This window comes from Acomys russatus, chromosome 32, assembly GCF_903995435.1.
Source record: "Acomys russatus chromosome 32, mAcoRus1.1, whole genome shotgun sequence".
Classification (NCBI taxonomy): Eukaryota; Metazoa; Chordata; class Mammalia; order Rodentia; family Muridae; genus Acomys; species Acomys russatus.
In genome coordinates this window covers 19,468,662-19,490,734 of record NC_067168.1, presented here as the reverse complement: position 1 = coordinate 19,490,734, position 22,073 = coordinate 19,468,662, and the positions used below count along the sequence as shown (strand labels likewise).

General features: G+C 39.6%; 1 protein-coding gene across 1 annotated transcript; it reads right to left on the bottom strand.

The window, feature by feature from the left end:
• Positions 1-3,160: 3,160 nt before the first annotated feature.
• LOC127183904 (phospholipid scramblase 2) lies at positions 3,161-21,575 on the bottom strand. Its single transcript, XM_051140011.1, has 7 exons — positions 21,503-21,575; positions 15,431-15,666; positions 13,764-13,806; positions 10,912-11,132; positions 10,633-10,794; positions 7,222-7,383; positions 3,161-3,560 (listed from the first exon to the last, which is right to left on the bottom strand). The coding sequence occupies exons 1-7, from the start codon at positions 21,573-21,575 to the stop codon at positions 3,531-3,533; spliced, it is 927 nt and encodes a 308-aa protein (XP_050995968.1). The 3' UTR covers positions 3,161-3,530.
• Positions 21,576-22,073: the final 498 nt, after the last annotated feature.

Sequence of the window (22,073 nt, the reverse complement as noted above, 5' to 3'; positions counted from 1 at the left end):
GATTCTAAGATCACAGCTCTACCCCTTGTCAACTTAAAAATTTAAACAGATCACGTGTAACCCATAACCTATAACCTCTTATCTCCAAAATTTCATGACCATGTCATAATACTGACTTCACTCATTCCTACACAGAAAGCCATTTATAGTCTCAACACGTGGAAACTCTGAACTCTCTAAACTTTGAGCTCCCATAAAACCAAAAGCAAGTTACAAACTTTCAGCCTACAATGGCACGGTAAGCATTTCTGTTCCAAAATGAAATAACTAGGTCCTAGCTAGGAACAGTTACACCAAGCAAACCCAAAATCCAGCAGAACAAATTACTTACTCCAAAATTTTTAGATCAGGCACCTGGAGCTTATGGTATCATAAACTGGACTCGAAAGAGGCTGGACAGCCTACTGATCTAGTCTGCTACCCTCCATGCCTCTAGCCTGGAGTGGCTTGATTCTATGCCTGCAGCTCTCCTTTGTAAACATGCCATTTTCCTGGAACCTTCAATATCCTGGGTTTTCCACTGCTAACTTTTTGTTTGTTTTTCAAGACAGGATTTCTGTGTAGCCTTGGTTATCCTGAACTCACTTTGTAGACCAGGCTGGCCTCGAACTCACAGGGATCCACGTGCCTCTGCCTCCCGAGTGCTGCCATGCTGGGCTCCACTTGTAACTTAAGTTCGACAGTTTCAGCTTCGTGAAATAGTCTATCAAGCCCTCCTTCCAGATACTCTGACCCTGTTCCACATTGATTAGCCTGAGCTAACCTTTTATCTTTTATCTTGCATGCCTTCCAAACTACCAGCAAGTGGATGATGACACTGCCAAGTTTTGCTACAAGTTGACATATAACCTGCCTTCTCCTTCCCCAGATCCTCCACCTTCTGGTGTTGGTATTAGCCTGTTTGTTTCCTTGTTTTTTGAGACAGGGTTTCTCTGTGTAGCGTTGACTAACTTTCTCGCTTTTGTAGACCAGGCTGGCCTTGAACTCACAGCGTTCCGGCTGCCTCTGCCTCCCAAGTGCTGGGATTAGAAGGCAGTGGTTTTAGAGAAGTGGAGACCCCCATTCCTCAAGCTACATTCTCTGTTCAGGCTCTCGGGTTTTCTAAGTTTTCATTCTTACAAGCTAGAGGCTTGGAAGGCAGGATCTCGCCCTAGGGTCACCTTTATTCTTGTCCCAGTGTAGAGAAGGGTCTTTATCTTTAATGATGTTGAGGTCATCAGCAGCTGTAAATGCTTTGTTATGTGTTCTCTTCTGTTCCCAGCTCTAATCCTGCTACACACCTTTCCTCATCAACCTTCCTGTTTGTTAAGTCTTTTTACTGAACCTGTTGCTTCCTCTCACTGAGTATCAGAATGGTTGTGGTGAGAAATACTATGTCACAGTCTCAATAACATTCTGGTTTGAAACACAAATTAGGCTACTACTGTTGAATTCTGGTTAACTCAGGTTCTCTGGATATGGTAAAAGTAAAGCCAGGCTCTTGGTCAGAGTATCATATGAATGCCTTGGCCCTGTTCTTACACATCTGTAGCCTTCCATGAATCCAGGCCTCAACAGTCCTAATTTTTCACTGCTTTTTGATCTTTCAAACTTTCACAAAGTAAGCTCTGCTGTCACCATTTTAGAGTTTTTCTAGCCCAAAGTTCCAAACTTGTCCACAGTCTTCCCATAACCCAGTTCCAAAGACTTAGGAAGCACAAGATAAATATTATTATACCAACAGCCCCAATCTTGGTATAAACTTTGTATTCATTTATTTTTACCCCTGTTGTGGTGATAAAACTCCCTGATGTTACAGTTAGTTCTCATTGCAAACGTGACATAAACCTGGAATCACCTGGGAACCTCATTTGAGAAACAGCCAACATCATATTGTTCCTTGGCCATATCCACAATAGGTTCTCTTGATTAATAATTGAAAGTAAATGGTAATGTCAAACATTATACTAATAGTAAAGTAATAGTGTCTTTTAAAAGAGATTTATTGATTTATTAATTATGTATACTGTGTTCTGCCCCAACACCATAAGAGGGCACCAGATCTCATTGATCTGGCGCTATCTCAGAAAAATCGGAATAGGGCTTCCTCAAGACCCAGCTATTCCACTCCTTGGAATATACCCAGAAGAAGCTCCAGCACACAACAGGGGCATATGCTCAACCATGTTCATAGTGGCCTTATTCATAATAGCCAGAACATGGAAATAGCCTAAGTGTCCCTCAGTAGAAGAATGGATAAAGAAACTGCAGTACATTAACACTGTGGAATACTACTCAGCTATTAAAAACAAGGAATTCTCGAAATTTGTGAACAAATGGATTAAACTAGAAATGATCATAATGAGTGAGTTAACCCAGAAGCAGAAAGACTCAAGTGGTATATACTCACTTATATCTGGACACTAGCCTAAGGGGTATGTCCCATGAAAGTCTTCACTTATCAGGAAATGGGACAGAGGGGAGGACATCCTATTGGGACTTTAGGTAAGAGAAGCATGGGAGAATGGGGAAACAGAAGGATCCAGAGGGTCCTAGAAACCTACAAGAAGAACATTATAACGGCAGATCTGGGCCCAGGGGTCCTGCTCAAACTATAGCACCAGCCAAGGACTACATGTGCAGTAAACATCGAACCCTGACCCAGATCTAGCCAATGGACAGGACATTCTCCACAGCTGAGTGGAGACTGACTTTCACATGAACTCTGGTGCCCCATATTTGACCATGTCCCCTTGATGAGGGGGCCTGGTGGCTCTCAGAGGAATGATAGCAAGCTACCAAGAAGAGACTTGATACCCTATGAGCATATACAGGGGGAGGAAGTCCCCCTCAGTCACAGTCATATGGGAGGGGTACAGGGGGAAAGCAAGAGGGAGGGAGGAATGGGAGAATACAAGGGATGGGAAAACTATTGCGATGTAATATGAATGAATTAATAAAAATGTTCTGTTTTTTAAAAAAACATTTAATATCATGTCCTGAAGACATAAAAAGAACACGTTAGTTTATCTTATTAGCATTTTATTGAGTAGTATTTCCCAGCCAACAAAATAGTTAATTTTTAAAATGTTTTCAAAATATATATTTTTAGACATTATCAGGTCTTTGTAAGAAATAAGCTTAAGTAGATTTGATAGAATTAAGTATAATTTTATAATAAAATCAATACTAACAAGGTTTATATTGAACAGAAGATGGAAGATAAATAACAGATTATGGCGCAACTTACTTTTCTATACATTTTTAATTCTAAACATAATTTTCTTGTTTTTTATTTTAAATTCAGCAAAGGTTTTAGAAATGGATAACCATATATATCCATGTCTATTCCTGTTATGTAGAACATAAACTAACATTTGGACAGCAAAATTATACATACTGTGCCTCATGTATTACAGCTTAATCCTGAAGCATTTCAATGAGGGAACATGAAAGTACTGGGTTGCCCATTCAGACAGTCTCGTCGTCTAGACTTCAGGTCTCATCTGTCTTCTTTTCTTAGTTCCCACTGCACTTCTGATTTTTTGTTCCTACTCACAGCCTTCAAAGAACATGTAATCCTACATAGAAACAAAAACACAGAAATAATCTTAAGGAGACAAAGAATGATCTATTCTTAAATACAGAAAGTGAAGGGCACTTGATGCCCAATGACATAGTGTTATCCAAGATGAACTAAACGGAATGAATAAACATTGGAAAGTCTATCAATAAGCTTGACCTTCCCTTCTGACTACAAAAGCAATTAGATTCTATAACTCCATTTTTTCTCCATGTCTGTATAGGTTTAATTAATCCCTTCATAATTTCTTTCAATATTTTTTTTCATATTTCCCTCAAAAGCTTTCCATCATTCTTTTTAAAGTTTAAAGTTTTTCTTTCATCAATGATTCAGTATCTACGTATGGTTATTTTGCCTACATATGTGTCTGCATGCAGTGCCCATGTAGGCCAGAAGACAGTGTCAGATCGCCTGGAAGTGGTTTTATTGATAGCTGTTAAGTTATCATATGGGTGCTGCAAGTCAAACCCAGGCCCTCTGGAAGAGCATCCAGTGGTCCTCACCTCCTTAGCTTTTTCTACTTTCAAACATATCCAGTAAGAGAAGTTCAACTTTAGACCCGAGGCTGATGCGGCCTTCTCATTCAGAACGAAGCCCAGATCAAGCTTCCTAGCTTAGGGTCAGCAACTCGCTTCTTATCCTGCCTACTGTTTCCCATTTAATTTTCTTCTATAACTATCAAATCCTCTGGGATTTATTTCTTTCCCATTTCTATGTTCTTTTATTCCACCAACAGTAATAACTCAGCTTGTTTGCTGACCACCTGCGTACTAATGTTGCTGTTACTTCTTTTTTCAACCCATCTCTCACAGCTTGTGTTCACAATTATTTTATTCTACCTAGCTTTGAACCAGGCAATATCCGGTTTTAAATGACTTCCTCTGTATTTACAGACAGGTTTCTGGTGTTTAAATGGTTTTGAAAAAGAAAACATTTTCTTTGAATTGACACAAAAATAATGCACTTGTACTTTGGGAACGTGTTTCAATGTGTGCATATTGTATAAAGTTTAAACCAGGTTAAACATAGTTACCCGCCTCACTGATTATTGATTGTGAAAACTTCAAAAGTCCCTTCCCATGGTTTTTAAAGTGGATGAGATGCACAGCTTCTGCAATGCCATAACAGCCGTTAACTTCATTTTTCCCATCTAGAAAGTTTCTTCCAGAGAAGACACGTGCCGCTTCCCCTTTCTAAGCCCTGTTTGTCATCAATGTGAACTCTACACACTCTGTTCCTTCCCTAAATGCAGGATATTTCACATGCCCTGACTCTGATTTAAAATATTTCCCCAATATTAAAGTTAAGTTTACTTTTTACGTGTAAAGAACACTTACTCAAAACTCTGTCTTTCTGTCTGCATATCTATCTATCGCCCCCCCCATCCCTCCCTCCATAAACTGCTGGTTTTACTTAACCTTTTTGGAAAAAAAAATAAGAAGAAACAAAGAAAGAAAGAAAAGAAAAAAGCATAACTCAAAGAATAGCAGTGCATAGTCTCAGCACCTGCTCCTTTGGTTTCAATAATGATTAATTTGAGAATTCCTTGTTTTTAATAGCTGAGTAGTATTCTATAGTGTAAATGTACCACAGTTTCTTTATTCATTCTTCTACTGAGGGACACTTAGGCTGTTTCCATGTTCTGGCTATTATGAATAAGGCTGCTATGAACATGGTTGAGCAAATTTTCTTGTTGTGTGCTGGAGCATCTTCTGGGTATATTCTAAGGAGTGGAATAGCTGGGTCTTGAGGAAGCCCTATTCCCAGTTTTCTGAGATAGTGCCAGATAGATTTCCAAAGTGGCTGTACTAGTTTGCATTCCCACCAGCAATGAAGGAGTGTTCCTCTCTCCCCACATCCTCGCCAGCATGTGGTGTCACTTGAATCTAGCCAATGGACAGGACATTCTCCACAGTTGAGTGTAGAGTGGGATATGACTTTCTCACGTACTCTGGTGCCTCACATTTGACCATGTCCCCTGGAGGGGGAGACCTGGTGGCACTCAGAGGAAGGATAGCAGGCTACCAAGAAGAGACTTGATACCCTATGAGAATATAAAAGGGGAGAAAGTCCCCCTCAGTCACAGTCATAGGGGAGGGGAGTAAGGGGAAAATGGGAGGGAGGGAGGAATGGGAGGATATAAGGGAGGGGATAACCACTGAGATGTAACAAGAATAAATTAATAAATAATAATGATAATAAATTTTAAAAAAGAAAACAAATTTGAATAATCCGCGTCTACCTGTTACTTCACCATACAACCCTGTTCCTCTCTCCACATTACTTAAAATTAAAAGAAAAAAGCTGTTATCAAACCAGTTCATATTGAAGGAACATAGAAATGGCTAATTGTTTTAACTAAAACATCCTAATACATCCTTCATACAATCAAATAGCCAGTGATTGCAGATATTTTCTTGAACATCTCATAACTTTTTTTGTATTCACTATTTTTTTATTCATTCTGCCTGCGTGTGTGCCTGAACACCGAAAGTCGGTACCAGATTGCAGTACAGATGGCTAGGAGCGACCATGTGGCTGCTGGGAATGGAACTCAGGACCTTTGGAAACACAGCCTCTGAGCCATCTCTCCATTCCCCTATATTCACTTTTCTTTTTTCCATTAAATTGTTTTACATATACATTTATATTATTACACATATATATATAACAAACTACCTACAGCAAGAAGAACCATGAAACAATCAGGAATTATATAAATGTTAGATTCTTAGTGTTCTGGCTATCTGTATTTGGCAGCCTTGAATCAAAAATTACTTTTACTATAGTTCTCCTTGATTTGATGTCAAACATGTCCCACAATCAGTATTTTGGTGGCATCTTGTACAGTCTCCTGTTTTATTTTTATCTTTATTTTACTTTATATTTATTTGTTGAAAAAAATACAGACTTTAGGATTGCACAAGCTTTTTTTTTTTTCAGATTCCATTCCGAAATCAATGTTTAAGATATCTCATTTCAAGCCTTGAACTAGCTGAGAACTATACACAGATTAAAAGCTTGGATTTTAGTAGCTTTGGGTGCAATCTGGTCAGGGAGAGTGTGAAGTCTCCTAGGCCCTTCTACTGTATAGCTAAGGCTGAGGACTACTCCTTTCTTCTGGTAATGTTTAACGTGTCCTGCATAGTGGAATCTGCTGGCATACTATGTAAATACTGATCAGAAATTTCTGATTTATTTGAACTGCGCAGATACCTGGGCATATAAATGTTTGAATTAACTTCTCTCTAGAATCCATAAATACTCCACAAGTGGGAAATTAGAGTCATGCCTGGATGTTTAACTTTACTTCCATTTATAGCTGTACATTAGACAAATTTAATGACTGAACATCTATATTTCCATCAGACTTTTTGCACGTAAATATGGATTCACCACTTGCCTCCAATGTCTACTTTTATGTTTTATTTTACGAACAAACAACAACAACAAAAACTTGAGAAGACAAGAAACTGGAAAATAAAATCCATGTTTTGTCTTATGACAAGGCATAGACTCCTCAGATACAAAGTAGTCATCAGTACCTGAATTGCAATTAACAAGCTAAAACCTTTAATTTAATAATGTCACCTTGGGATACTCAATTTGCCCAATCATCATGCAACAATTGTAACAAGAGTTAGCAGGAACAGACTTACTATAAGGAAACAAGCTCCAAGTGTCACAGCTTTCATCCTCACATCAAGATCTAGGGGGAACTGGATCCCAAAGTTATCTGAATCCGTGAAAGCCTCTTTCACACAACCAGACCACTGCTTGGTGATCTTGCCAATTCTAGACACTTCATCAAGAGACTTGATCTACAATTGAAAATAAAATCATGAGGATTTATAGAATGTGTATGGCAAAACTACTTTAAAGTAGGTAAAAATCAGACAAATATTTTATGAAAATTTTGACCGAATATTTTTCTTATTAAATGATTATTAGGTCTATAGGCTGTGGGGAAGTCAATAGATGAAAACTCCTGTTAGCTTTTTTTAAAAAAAGATTTATTGATTTATTATTATGTATACAGTGTTCTGCTTGCATAGACTCCTGTTAGCTTTTAGAAGTTCAGCTATCACAGGCTGACAGGTTTAAATGTGGTAGAGGCTCACTGTCACCTATGGAGTGGGGTGGTGGGGGTGAGGGGCATGAGATGCCAACACATAGCAAGACCTAAAGACCAGCTAGTGAGTAGAAGGAGCCAACAAGAAGCTCCACGGGAGGCTGCCAAGATGGAGTAGGACTTGGGAAAGCGTGGGTATAAAGAATACAAGAAGAACAACATGAAGTCAGACTTCCCATCTGACAATGTCCTGATTTGCCAGCTCTGTGAGAGGAAAGCCCTGGGTCCCATTACACAGCGGAACAAATTGAGCCCAAGCTAAAGGCTACTCCGTAGAGGGCACATGGACGCTCACTGAAGTAAGAACACATAGGCTTGTGCGAAATGAGATGTGTCCTTTCCAGACCTGCAAAAGGCACCAGAGGTGGGAACAGCCTCCGTTAAAACCCTTATCTCAGACAGGATCCACCAAGTAAACATGGGACATTAGAGGTATTCATACTTTGAAGATGGCGCCTTAAATTTGCGGAAGTCTACCTCCAACATGCATGAAAAGTCACAGGTTATTGCTCATAAAATAACACTTGCATTCCACACACAGGGTGGACCTAATACATTTCCTACTTGTGAAGAATTAGGTTTTAACATGTGTCTAGTTTAATGATAGCCTGTTGCAGAGGACTAGAGCATTCACTACGACTGTCTTGACCTGCATGTGAACATATGGGAGGTCATGTGTGGTCCAAGTTAGCTCCTGCTGCATGAGCATTCTTCAATGCACGGGAATTCCCCTGACCCATTATAGTTGTGTCAGATACGATACTGTGATAAGCTGCTTTAAAACAAACCCTCTTTTTAAATATCTCAATATTTTATTGCAAGAGCTGTTATTTAAGCGTTTATAATCAGTCATACATTTTCATATATATTACTGAAGTGTGAATTATATTATAAAAAAGGGGACTATTTGCCAGCATCATTAACCCAATATCACAGAGATAAACGCACAGATATTTACCATTTTTGTAAAACAAAAAGCTAAAATTAACTTATTTATTTCAGGTGTAATTTTATTGGAGTGAAGATCAGAAATATGAATTGTAAACTACATTCAAAAGTAAACAGAACAAGAGGATTTTTAGCTAAATATGAGATGTGTGTGTGTGTTTAAGTGTGTAAGTATGTGTGTGTGTGTGTGTGTGTGTGTGTGTGTGTGTGTGTGTGTGTGTGTATGCGTGAATTGTACACCTTGGTGTAGACGCAGAAGTCGGAGGACAACTTGGGGGTTTAATTTTTCTTCTATGTTAGTCCTGTAGCTTGAACTCAGATCGGCAGGCTTGGTAACAAGGCCTTTGGCTGCTAAGCCACCTATCCAGCCCCAGGGATGATTTTAAACAGGACATGTGAATACGAAAATTTAATCTCCAAGTTAATGAGCCTCCATATCAATGATTGTACTCAGAGAACTGTGCAGTGTGTGTGTGTGTGTGTGTGTGTATGTGTAGAGAGAGAGAGAAGTGTGCTTTATGCAAGGGCCATGCGGGCTGAGATCCTGGTGGAGGCCTACAGACGCAAACAGTACTGAGGTCTGACTATGTGAAATCACGTCCAATGAATGTACTTCTGTTAGAGAGTTTACTTTATGAATCTGGAACTGAACTGTTAAAAAAAAAAACTATTAGTAAAGCATAAAAATATGATAATACTCTATCGTCAAAGGTATGGGAATGGTTGTATCCCTCAAAGGATCTTATTCTCTACCCTTGCTTTGATGAAGTGAGTTAACAGCAACAGGTAGTGAGATGAAGTCAGATGAAGGCTGCACATGTCATGTGGCTGCTTTAGGCTCTGGTGTAAAGGCTGCCTGATCATTGCGGCGTGAGAGAGCGCAAGGGCAGGCTTCGTGTCTTACCCCCAAGGGGCTTCTGTGGTGGGCAACGTGGAGGGCGGGCAGGAAGATGACTCACATGCAGGCAGGACTGAGCAGGGCAGCCTGAGGGTAGTTCACACTCCTGGGAATGGGACATGATTGACAACTTAAGCTCTGTTTATGTCAGGGCCCTTCTACGTTAGACTCTCAAGCCACAGTTCACCCTGGGTGGTGGAAAATTTAGAAAATGAAACACCAGAGAAGAGAAAAGACGTGGCCTCTCTACTCACCACAATTGAAACTGTCATTACATCAGTGGGGTTTTGATAGGAATTCCAAACAACAAAATCTGTGGGCTTGCCCTAGAGCTGGATGAGGTTTACAATGCAGAAGAAGAGCAGAAAGAATAAGGTGCCAGGAATTACTCTACATGGCTTGGTTATTCTTAGCTCTTAGGTATAAAGTGAATATACCATGTTAACAGAAGAGCTTCCCCGTGTGTGTGTGTGTGTGTGTGTGTATGTGTGTGTCCGTGCGCATGCGTACCCATAAGCAAACATTCACATTTGTGTGTGGGTGGACATGGTTATGTACGACAGGATGGTTATGGAGGCCAGAGGTCATCATCAGGACTCTTCTATCACTCTCCATCCTATTATTTGAGATCAGGTCTCTCCTACCTGAGCCTGGCTGTTTCCTATTGAACTAGAGTGGCTGGCCAGCAAGCCCAGAGTAGCCTCATTCTCTCACACCCCCACATTGGGTATATTTCACACTAGGTTTTTTTTTTCTAGGGGCGCTGAGATACAATTTCAGGCCCTTGTGTTTGCACAGCCAAATCACTAGCAAAACCTATAGAATTTTTAAATCCTGGACATTTTTTTGTTTTTCCTTCTTATTTATTTGTTTATTTAATTGACCTCAGTTTGCATGACACTGGGACACTCTACTCTTTAATGGGGTACTAACTTTTGCTCTGAATAATTGAACAATCATTAATCAGATGAGCACACATCAAGTCACACTATTTAAGTATTAAGTGTTAAGTATTGCATTAGTAACATTCCATAGGAATATACTCTTTTTCATGTCAGGAAAACGCATCCTGTGGACATTGATATTTCTTACCTCAAAGTCAATATCTGTACAGCAGGTGCACGCAACACATGGACCAACAATCTTTAGGACATTCTCCTTTTTTTCATTTTGAAGGGTAAGCTTCGGCAGACACGGGTGCCAGGTCTGAGTCACATAACCAAGTGGCACACCGGGAGGAGCTTGGATTTCTATCTACAAAAGCAAGAGTGCATGCTGACTGTAACTGTAGCCTCACCATCCAGGGTTAATGCATGCTAGAAAACTCAGGTTGACCTTCTTCCGAAGGGGCCATGGGAACTTCACACTGACCTCCTGGAGGCAGCAGGGGAAGCAACAGCTACTGCATCTCAGGGGTCTCTCCAGAGTCATGACTTCTCGGCCCAGATAATCCAGAATCCTCATAGTGAAAGGTCTAGATGCTTCGCAGCAGTTTCTAGTGCAGCAGTCAGTGTCTTCCACAGCAATGTAAACCATCTGCCCGAGGCTGTTCTTGATTTCAAATTTATTATTTGTCTCAAAGCCAGTTAAGACTGAAAAGATATAGGGGAAATCAGATTCAACACTTTCTGAGGAATAGTGACTCTCTCCTAAGGTAGCAGTGGGTTGGTGTCCACGAGGCTGCAGGAAGCAGGAGGAGAGCGGAGACCAGCAGTGCTGGGATGATCTGGACTGAGGGAATGGCAGTGGGAAAGGAGGAAGACTACTCAGGTAAGAAGGAAGGAAGTCCACATGGGAGACCTCGAAAGAGGGCAAGCTGCATCTCCACCCCCATGGAGTCTGTCACGAGGGGCTGCGGGATCTGAGGTGGTGCAGAGCTGGGTGGGAAGGGAGGGCTGGGTGTGAGGATAACAGTGCAGTCATCTTAGAGTGATTGTTACGTTTATAGTCAACACACACACACATACATATATATGATATACAAAATCAATAGTTTGAGGAATATATACATACGTGTACACACACACACACACACACACACACACACACACGCCCCTTTCCACACCATTTACACAAAAGCAATACAAGGGATTCACAACAGGTGAATCACAACAGGACATTGGACAAGGAAATCCATTTTAGCTTAGAAATAGGTCTTTCAAAGTAGGAAGGGGGCTTTAGACAAGGGTTGCAATGCTTAACAATGAGAACTTGAATTCAGATCCTGTCTGTGACCAAGATCTTTCTAAATGGCCTTTCCTGTCACATCAGGGGCTAATAGAATGGTGCTAAATGCTGACACCCAGAGATATTCAAACCATGGCCCTTGACATATTAATACTCATTTTGTGATCCTTTTTTTTTTCTCAGAGCCAAGACAGAATAAATATCGTTCTTTGTCTATAACCTTCTGAGATTTGGGTCTTAGGTTGTTAGAAGTCTGCCAAAATCATGAGTGATTACTTAAAATCTGCACAAGCCCAAACACTCTATGCCATCCACATGCAAGGACTATTGGTCCTCTGGAAATGTCCTTTATTGTCACGAACTCACTTAAGTGCCTTTTCGGGGGCTGACACAGTCCCTGAGCTCTGCATCCAGGGGACACCTTTCTCTCAATATTCAACTGTCACTCAGGCAGCTGATTTTGAGTGGCACTTAATGTCCAACCTGTTGCCATTTCAGTGTCTTAACCTCAAAAATCTTGAGTTGCTCATCAATATTTGGTTTATAATCATTAACCCTTAATTCTTCTTATTTATCAAATGAAAACAAACTAATTGCATGCTTATACCTTTTGTTATTGAGAGCTTGTCTGTGTATGCCTGGGCCTCTATTTAAGTACGTATTTACATGACTACAGGAATGCTGCCTTTGTGAGCATATGTAAAGGTTACAGACTGACACTGGATCCTCGTGTTTGTGGATTTCTACCTTTTTGTTTTTGAAATTTATTTACTGAAGCCCACCCTTTTGGCTCTTCTGGCAGGCCATTGAGTTCTTAGCATCTTCCGTGTTCTCTGGTAGATATTAGGGATCAGCAAGCAGGTCCTCACACTTTCACATCAGGCATTTTCCCAAGCCCAGTCATAGGTTCAGATCATATAAAACCTGATTAATTTTTATTTCCTTTATGCTATTTATAATATCATAAATTATATGTTAAGTTCTGAGGAAGAAGAATAAGAAACTTTGCAATAAATGTAAACATACTTCATATTAATACTAATAGACTTGAAAATTACCTTGTCTGTTTGAATAAATATAAATGTCACAAAAAAAAAGAGATGGGTTACATTACATAAAATATAACATCTGCTGCTTATATTGCAAACCTAAATATCATATATGATAAACATTTTTAAAACCTGAAACCAAATTACAAAGAAATAGTGGGTTCCATTTCAAAGAAATTAGTTGAGAAAATTAAGAAAAGCAAGAGTTCTGAGAACACTGAATGGTTTATATTATAAAATGTACTTAAGTGATATATGGGTTCTTGTTTTGTTTGTTTTTTCTTAATCCATGACTTTGTAACATTCATACGCTAATTTCTACCAGTGGAAAATAATTTAGCCAACTAGCGAAGATGGATTAACAGATATTTCCAGACTCCAGCCATGAGGTCAGGTGTTCATACACCTTTCCTGGTTGCATTCTCCTGGTGACGTAACTAGTGGCTTCCTAGGTTTCCACCTGGCAATACTGGACCCACTAAGAACACGAATGTTCTGTGAGGACCAGCCTCTTCAACACCACATGGCCTTGCACCTCGGGTGGGAATCCACAGCCCACAGTGGGAAGATTCCATAGGTCTCCGCTCCACTGTCAGCAATTTGACATGGGAGCCGAACCACTCACTGCCTGAGGTTCTGGCAAGGCTCAAGCTGGCCACACCCTAGCAGTGAGTAGCTACGAGGTAGAAGTCACGGGGAAGGGGTGGGTTAGCTCAGTGCACAGAGGAAGGACGCACAAACGCGGTTTCCTTTCTAATGTGGTGACATCTCGTGGGAACACATATCCAACACAGGAAGTTTTGACTCCTAGTTCTCAGAAGTGGACAGGAGATAATGTCCACAATTTCTCTGCTGTAAGGAGAAGCATCTGTGACCCCCTGGCTGAACCTTCCACAGAAGAATGTTGTAGCAGAGACCAGAGACAGGCCTGCATCTTAATGAACTGCTTCTGTTTCTACAAGTACCATCATCACAACAGATACACACCTTCCAGAAGTTCAACTTGCTGATGAATCACAATCTGATCAATCTGTTAAAGAAAAAGGGAGAATGTGTACAAGCAATCAGTGATCAATCCTTAATATTATCAGCATTTCATACATCACATTACTTTTCGTAGACCATTAAATTTTATATTTTAATGGTGAGCATTTATTTAAAGACATATTTCTCTTTATGTGTATGAATGTTTTCCCTACATGTATGTAACTATGTCAGTTGTGTGCAATCCTTGCAGAGGCTCAACATGGCAGACAGACTCAGCAGAAACGGAGTTGAAGATGGTTGTTCAGTGGCCATATGTGTGTGCTGAGAATAAAAGCTGGCTTCTCTGCAAGACCAGGTTCTGCTCTTAATTCCTAAGCCATTTCTCCAGATTCAGCACCAGTTTCTTTAAATTGTTCATTTCAAAAATGAGATGGAAAAAAAAAAATGATCTTTTCTCTTCTATTTGAATAGTCCACTAAGTGCAATTAGTGCTGCCCCTGCTTGCACAGACGTGGGGCTGTCCTCAGAGCATGGGAAGTCCATCAGTGACCACACCCTCAGCAGATACCAAATGGGATGAGGACTCAGGAGCCCCTTTGGCTTCAGTGGAGGAATTTTCGCCGAGATTCAGCTTCTTCGGGCCTTCGAGGGCAACCACAACTGCTATGAGCTCAGTAGTCACGCAGCACCCAGAAGCCAGCATTGCATAGCCACCCTCCTTATTCTCCCACTTCTACGTTACATTCTGCCACCTCCTTTTGTGCCTTGGTTCGTGTGTGTATGTGTGTCAATGGATAATGATGCCCTCTTTAGGGATGAATATTCACAATGACTGTCTGCTGTTCGAGTGCCCATGGGACATGTCAGTGCTGTATGTACCTGACAAACTGGGGGTGGACTGGATGCCACCCGCTCCTCTTGGGTGTACCTCACAGCCCTCTTTTACTTCACTGATTTTTCACACTAACTTATTAGTAAGCTTCATGTTGCTAAAATTCATTACCACTGAAATATATAGGTCAGCAAAACCCAGTTTTCTTCCCTCACTGGAGGCATTTATAATATTGAATTTTCCAAAGAATAAAAGCAGACTTCTATAAAACTGCATGCATGAAAAAATTACTGTTAGGTATCACGTAATGATAAAGAACTAATACATTTTATTTACACTGTTTTTCCTCAAATTCCAAGGCTATTGGTGAGTCCTGGACAAAAAAAAGTGTCTGTGCTCAGTACCAAAGCCCACATTTAAAAAGTAAATCACAATGATTATTCCTTGGTTTCTGAGCATGAACAAAGCAGTTAACATCTTTTGACACTAGATTCCACTTCTGAAAAAATGGTAATAATTATCTCACCCACTCACCACAGAGGTCTATAGGGATTGTACTAGTGACAATGACTTGAATAATGTCTAATTAATCCTGGGTGTTGGCTGTTATCATAGGCTGAATTCACAGGAACTAAAAACAAAATTATCTCACACATTGATATTTTGCTTAAAAAGTGAACTTCATGCAGGGAATTATGACTAATCAGGAGGCACAGAGACAATGCTGTACTTTAGTAAGTTAATTGTTTTTCAAGTAAACTAGAAATAGAAGGACAGTTGCTTTTTTTTTTTTTTTTTTTAATGTCTTCTGTGAGTTCTGAGTATATAGACTTACCTGATTTAAGTATTCTAGCCCAGGTGGGCAGTTCAGAAGAGGTGGTGGTGGTGGCATCCACTCAGTATTTACAAGGACTATAGCCTGATTATTTTGATTATAATGCCATGTTGTATTATAGCCTTCATAGCCAGCTGTTGTTGAGACTGTGTAGGCAGGCTGAGGCCCTGGGTAACCAGACTGGGGACCATGGTGGTCAGTCTGGGCTGTAGGGCGTCCAGTATGTTCTGGAGGTCCTGAAATATATAGGAGCAAGGATAATCATTTGCAACTTCATAGAGGAATTATCCCCGACATCGACCCAGCGGCTCCTTGCTCAGAAGTTCTGAGTCTATGATGTTCACATCTTCTCAATGCAGTGTCTGTTGTTTATCCCTGGATGAAGAATAAACACCCATGTTTATTGTAAACTATTCACAATTGTTAAGCTGGGGAAATCAGCCTAGATACCTACCAACAGAGAAATGAGGAAAATTTTACACACACACACACACACACACACACACACACACACACACACACACATAGACACATATGTAGATATGAATTCAGATACAGGTATGATGGACAATGGATATAGATTTTGAATATAGATATAGGCAAAGATATGAATTATGGATATAAATAATGAAGGTTTATTCGGCCATAAAGAAGCATGAAATCATTTCTAGGAAGATGTACGACACTAGACATTACCATATAATGAGATATAAGCTAGATGCACAAAGGCAAATACCTCTTTTTCTCTCTTTTGTAGAATCTAAATTTAAGAAACATATATGTATATATGTATGTATCTGGGTTTGTGTTCCTTAACATATATACGAATCCTGTCATTATTACTACACTGAAGTGCTTCTAAGATGCTTATTCTAAGTGTTGAATTTGCGTGCTCCATTGTACTATGTTCTATTGCTATAGCTGAGTGCAGTGGACAATCATGTGAAGCTTCTGTCACACATGCTCACACACATGTTCACGTGCTCACATACATGCTCACGTGCTCACATACATGCTCACGTGCTCACATACATGCTCACGTGCTCACAGGTAGAAGCTTATTAACTTCTTCCTCTACTCTGCCTCTCAGCTACATAAATTTATTTTGCCTCTTATAGATTTTACTCTCTCTTTTTTTTTTAAATCAAAATGTTTTCCAAAGAACATATAGTGCTAAATTATGAAATTTAATTATCCAACATCCAATGGAATTTTTCGGTTTTTCATGAACAGAAATTCCTTCTGTGGAACATGCAGTAAAACTTTCAGCAAAATGATGGGTTTTGTTGTGACGGTTTCACACATGTACATAAAATGAATATGTATAAACAGAACATAAACAAATCCCTAAGCAATGTGTCAATCCAAGTAACTAACTGGAACATACCAGAATTAACTGAACTGTCTTTGCAAAGCATTCCAAGGTTTTGTTAAAAAAAAAAAAAAAAGTAGCAAGCTAATGGTTGCGAGTGGAAGAGTGAAAGGACGCTGTACTTTCAGAGATGCGTCCTGGGTCTTGAGGTTCAATAGTGACCGCAGCTTCTACCCTGCCAGGTGAGATACAGCCCTTCTCTCCAGTATTAGTAAATAAATATTGTTCTAAATCTCCCCAAATATCTTCAAGAAGAGGCAGGCAAAATAACAATTTTCAGGTCCACATGTGTAGGAGACTCTACTTGGTGGCATTCTACAATGACCATAGACTTCTTTAACTTGAAAAGCTGGATGGGGGCCTTCACTTTTGGTCTTCAGTCTTACATTCATTGCTTCTCCCTGTCACCAAGGAGTCCCTCTGGATCACAGTGATTTTCTATCTGATTACTGGGCTTTAGAAGATTTTCTTTCTATCAGAGCTCTGAAATGGACTGTGATGTGCTCTCTCTCTTAATGGCGTCTACCTTTGTACCACACACACACTCTCTCTCACACCGTGACATTGGTGACATTGGCCTACTTGCTCCCAACTCATCTGTCACCACCCTCCTGTGTACTACCCTCTATCTTCCTGTTGGTTCTGACTAGCCTATCCGAGACTACTTTTGCATCCTATGTGGACATGTTTTTTTGTTTTTTTTTTTTTTTTTTTTTTGTTTTTTTTTTTTTTGTTTTTTTTTTTTTTTTGGTTTCCACACACAAAAATAATTTTAAATAATTTTAAAAATTAGAGATATGTCTTTGGGAGTTCTATCTGTTGTTTGGTTGTTTGTTGATATATTTGTCTTTTGAGATGGTTCAACTATACCAGCCTGGCTGGCTGGTCTTTAACTTGCTATGTAAGTTAAACAGGCACCATACACTCAAAGATATGCCTGTCTCTGCCTCCCGAGCGCTAGGACTAACGGTGTGCACTACCATACTTATCCTGGTTTGTATCTCTAAATACAGTATTGTCAAATCTCATCCATCATCTACAAATGACATGATTTCACTTTTCTTTATGACTGAAAAAAACATGTGTGTGTGTGTGTGTTTCATTCACCTGTTGATAAGTATCTAAGCTGACTCCTTACTATATCAAAAAGTATAGTAAGAACCATGAGTTTGTGGTATGTGGACTTAGATCCTGTTAGCATGAATCCTATGATACTTATATTTTTCATTTTTGGAGGGATCTCTAGTGCTAATTTTGTTGTAGACCGCATTAATTTACCATCCTCTTTTCTTAAAATGAACCATTCAGAATGGGGCAATATGGAATTTGATGTCGTTTTAATTTTTATTTCTCTAATGACTAAGGGCTATTAAGTTCAAATAACTGAAATAGTTTTAAAAATAAAACTTTTGTTTAATAATGATATAGTACCTTAACACTTGCAATTTATAACTTCTATAGCAAATAAGCTTTACATAGGTTAAATACATGGCAGGTGCTATTGGAGATGTGAGAGACTTAAAGACAACTTCTAGCTCACTTAAACACAGAAAAGACTTCATACTGATGTGACAGGAAGTTATGGGAGAGTTGACAGCACATGAGGCAGTTACTTAACACAGATTATACTTATGCAGACAGGGGAATGGAAACACTTTATGAGATAGTCTGGTAAGAAATGTTCCATATGGAAGTGAATGTCAAAACCATAACTGACTGTGAATTTGGGCTGACTGTTAAACAGGGGGACATCTTTTGCTAGGTGACAACTGGGAGTGGTGAGTAAGACAACAGGAAGCCATCCACCTGGCTCCTTCCTAAGGGGCCCTCATGTTATTCCAGCATCCAACAGCAGAGGTGGGGGAGGCTAAGGAGTGTGACACAATCATCGCCACTGAAAACGGAGAAAGCCAAGAAGCAGGCACAGCTGTTTGACACAGTTCCAGCAGAGCTGAGCTGACTGCTGCAACCACGGTCATTCTAGCTCTCACTTTTGGATTTGGTCTCATAGAGTGTTGCCTTCTTGGGGACCTTCTATATTATGATTCATTTTATGTCTTTTCCCAAGAAAATTATGTCTCAGTCCTTTTTAGGAAAAATATAATTCTTCCTTATGCCCTGGAGATCACTAAGCAAAAATAAGCACATAGCTAGATGAGGCCACTACTCCAGGAATCTTCTTGGGGTATCTGCTCTTAAATAAACTCAAAACAGTATAATTAGTGCTTGGTAGATAGAGACAATTAACAAACTCTGACTGGCCAGGAGAATAGCTCACAGATTTAAGGCCTCTTTTTACAAAATGTAGTTTAAAGATAGAGGTCATACAAGGTACATCCGTGGAGGAATAAAACTAAGTAAACTTGTCTTACCTATAATGTGGGTATAGTACAAGGAGTTAGGTATTAATATTTGCTACTCATTCAAAGGACGGTTCAGATACTTTATGTTTGTCTGTAGTGCTTTCAACCTGCAAATACTGCCACCTTAAAAGCAGGCTGTCATATAACAAATGTGTTTGCTGTGGAGGAGACATTCTTTAGATTCTTTGAATTGGAGTTGTCCAGCTGAGAATAAGAATAAAATCTGTCCTGTTTGCATTTTTTAATTGTGACTGAACTTGTAACCCTGGACATGACAAACAAACAAAACAAAATAAAACAAAACAAAAAAACAAACAAACAAAAAAAAAACCCCAAAAACCAGACACATAATCCGGATAATCACGAGTCCGCCTTTGTTCTGTGAAACCTGTAGAGATAACGAAGCACCTGGTTGCTAGTCAGAGCTGAGAGACTCCCCTGACCACCTCTCCTGACTCACTCCTCCCTCCCCTCACAGACTCCTCTCTGGGGCAGAAGGAAGACCCAATGTAGAAGGGTAGCTCATGTGACATGAGGCAGCTATGGAGCAGAAACTACATAGTTTGAAACCTCATCCAAGTCTCTGTACCTGACCTTCCAGTGTGTAAGGGGACAACGGTCATGCAGCAGTCCCTAAATGCCTACAGGATAAACGCTCTAGAGAAGCCATCTGGACATGACATACAATGTACAGGATTTCTGTAGGACCTGCGCATATCTCTCACATACACGAAATTACTGCTGAGTTGCTGAACATTCTAATTCTATGAAATGTCATAAAAAACAATTACCACATCTCATTGCATGGGGAATAATGACATGGGGACTCTATACATACACATGCAATACCAATACTGTTCTTTTCCTCAAAATAGTTTTGATTTTGTTGTTGTGGTTTGTATCAGCAGACATGGGCACAAAGCACTGTTTCTTAGATCCTAAGAGAATCCTTAGATTAATCTCAACCTAACTTAAGACAATGCCTGTAGCACAGATGCCTTTGCATTTTGGGTCATTATCATTTTCAAACATTATTATCTGAAGATGATGCTATAGAAAAAGCAAACCAAGCTGTTTTTTCTAAAAAGCTCCAAGCCTGATACTAACTGAATTTCACATGTTATGCCTAGTTTAAATTAGCTATAAGGTTAATTAAGCTGTTCCATAGGTGCCTGGGTTAAATTATGGATGTGCTAGGAATTCTCCAACTTCTTTATCTATAGGAATTCAGAACTGACTTTGTCAACGCAGGCCCCACATTAGACCCACCTGGCTATTCAGCTATTACCAGTCATTGTTTAGAGGTGTGATTTAATTTCCCTGGGAAGATTCTCTGTATTAGTATTTTTAAGTGAAAATTAATGACAGCCATGGTTGAGAATGTCTGCCTTAGAGCTCTGGAGCCTAGCCAGCTCATAGTCCTTTAATTGGAAACATCTGGATAAGATCTGACACCCACAGGGAATTTTCTAAGACAATTACACAGGCCATTCGACTCCCACGCAAATCTGTTTACTCAAAAGAAAACAAACGCATGTACCCTTCTGCCCACTGGAACACCTTTCATATTAATCTCCAAGGTGATCTCTAAGGATCTCAATAGACTGCTATGGGTAAACCTGGGTACACCATCGATATCGGCATTTACAAAGCTCCAGTGATACTGACAATGGCATTTGCCTAGGTCTCTGAAATCGTTCTACTGTTTGGAAAGATAAATGAAATCTTAGTATGCATGATATGTGACTGATGTCCCTTTCTCACCACACGTATAAAGGAACAAGGCCTTCATATGCATTACAAAATGAAAACGAGGGTTACTACGAGGGAGTGACACTTCTTTTGTACGCAGCCTACAGTCTTAAGTTTTCCTTATTTTTCACTGGGTACCATTAATTCTAAAAACTTCATGGCTCAAAAACACCCACAGTTATATCTTCAAAATACCATCACATGAAGCAATGTTTAGCAGAGGTGAACAGCCAATAAAACATTTTACTTACTATTTGTATCAAGATTTAATTTATTTAAAAACAAAACAAAACAAAAAAAGATTTAATTTATTTTCAATCTTATGGTTCATGAGTAAATATAAGCCCATGGATTCCTTTAGCTCTTCATACTGTTTGCTGTTCTTTATGAATAAAAATTACTTCTTTGGAAAAAAATGTAGTCTAAAGCAAAACAAAACCTAGGCCACTAATATTTATTTCCTCAATGTAATTTTCAGCCAATAGACAGAATTACTAAAACAAAGACATGGTCACCACTTCTTCCTTTCTCTTGGGAGCATCAACCGATTTAGTGTTAGTTTTCCTTATTCAACAAGGAAGTTACCTTGGAATGTTGCTGGCGGATATTGAGGGGCATACCGCGAGGGCAAGTGTATTCCTGCATGAGGAGCCTCCATTTGGATGTCTGCAATTCAGGGAGAGGTACACGCATATCAGTTTAAACGAGATGTGCTTCGGGAAGAACAGTGCACAGTACCAGGATAGTGTGAGGTGCTGACCAGAAGCATTCAATGTCAACACAACACATTGACTTGTAATCACTGCCTTGAGAATCAATGTTCGGGTCTTTTATACTTCAACTGTTAAAAGAACTTGTTGCTTGTTCAAGGACTGGGATTCTGCTACCAATATCCACACTGGGGAGTTCACAACTGCCTGTAACTCCAGCTCCTGGGAGTCTGACACTCTCTCTTGGGCTCTGGTGGTACCTGATCACACATGTAAATATACATACCCACACAGTCACACATACAAAAATGCACATGAATAAGAAAACAATATAAATACTTCAGTATTGCCATTTGTATGCTTACTTTGGGCCTGCACTACTGAACTGTATAAAGTTTCTAAATTATAACTGACTGATTTCTAAAAACTATCAGTCAATTATAATC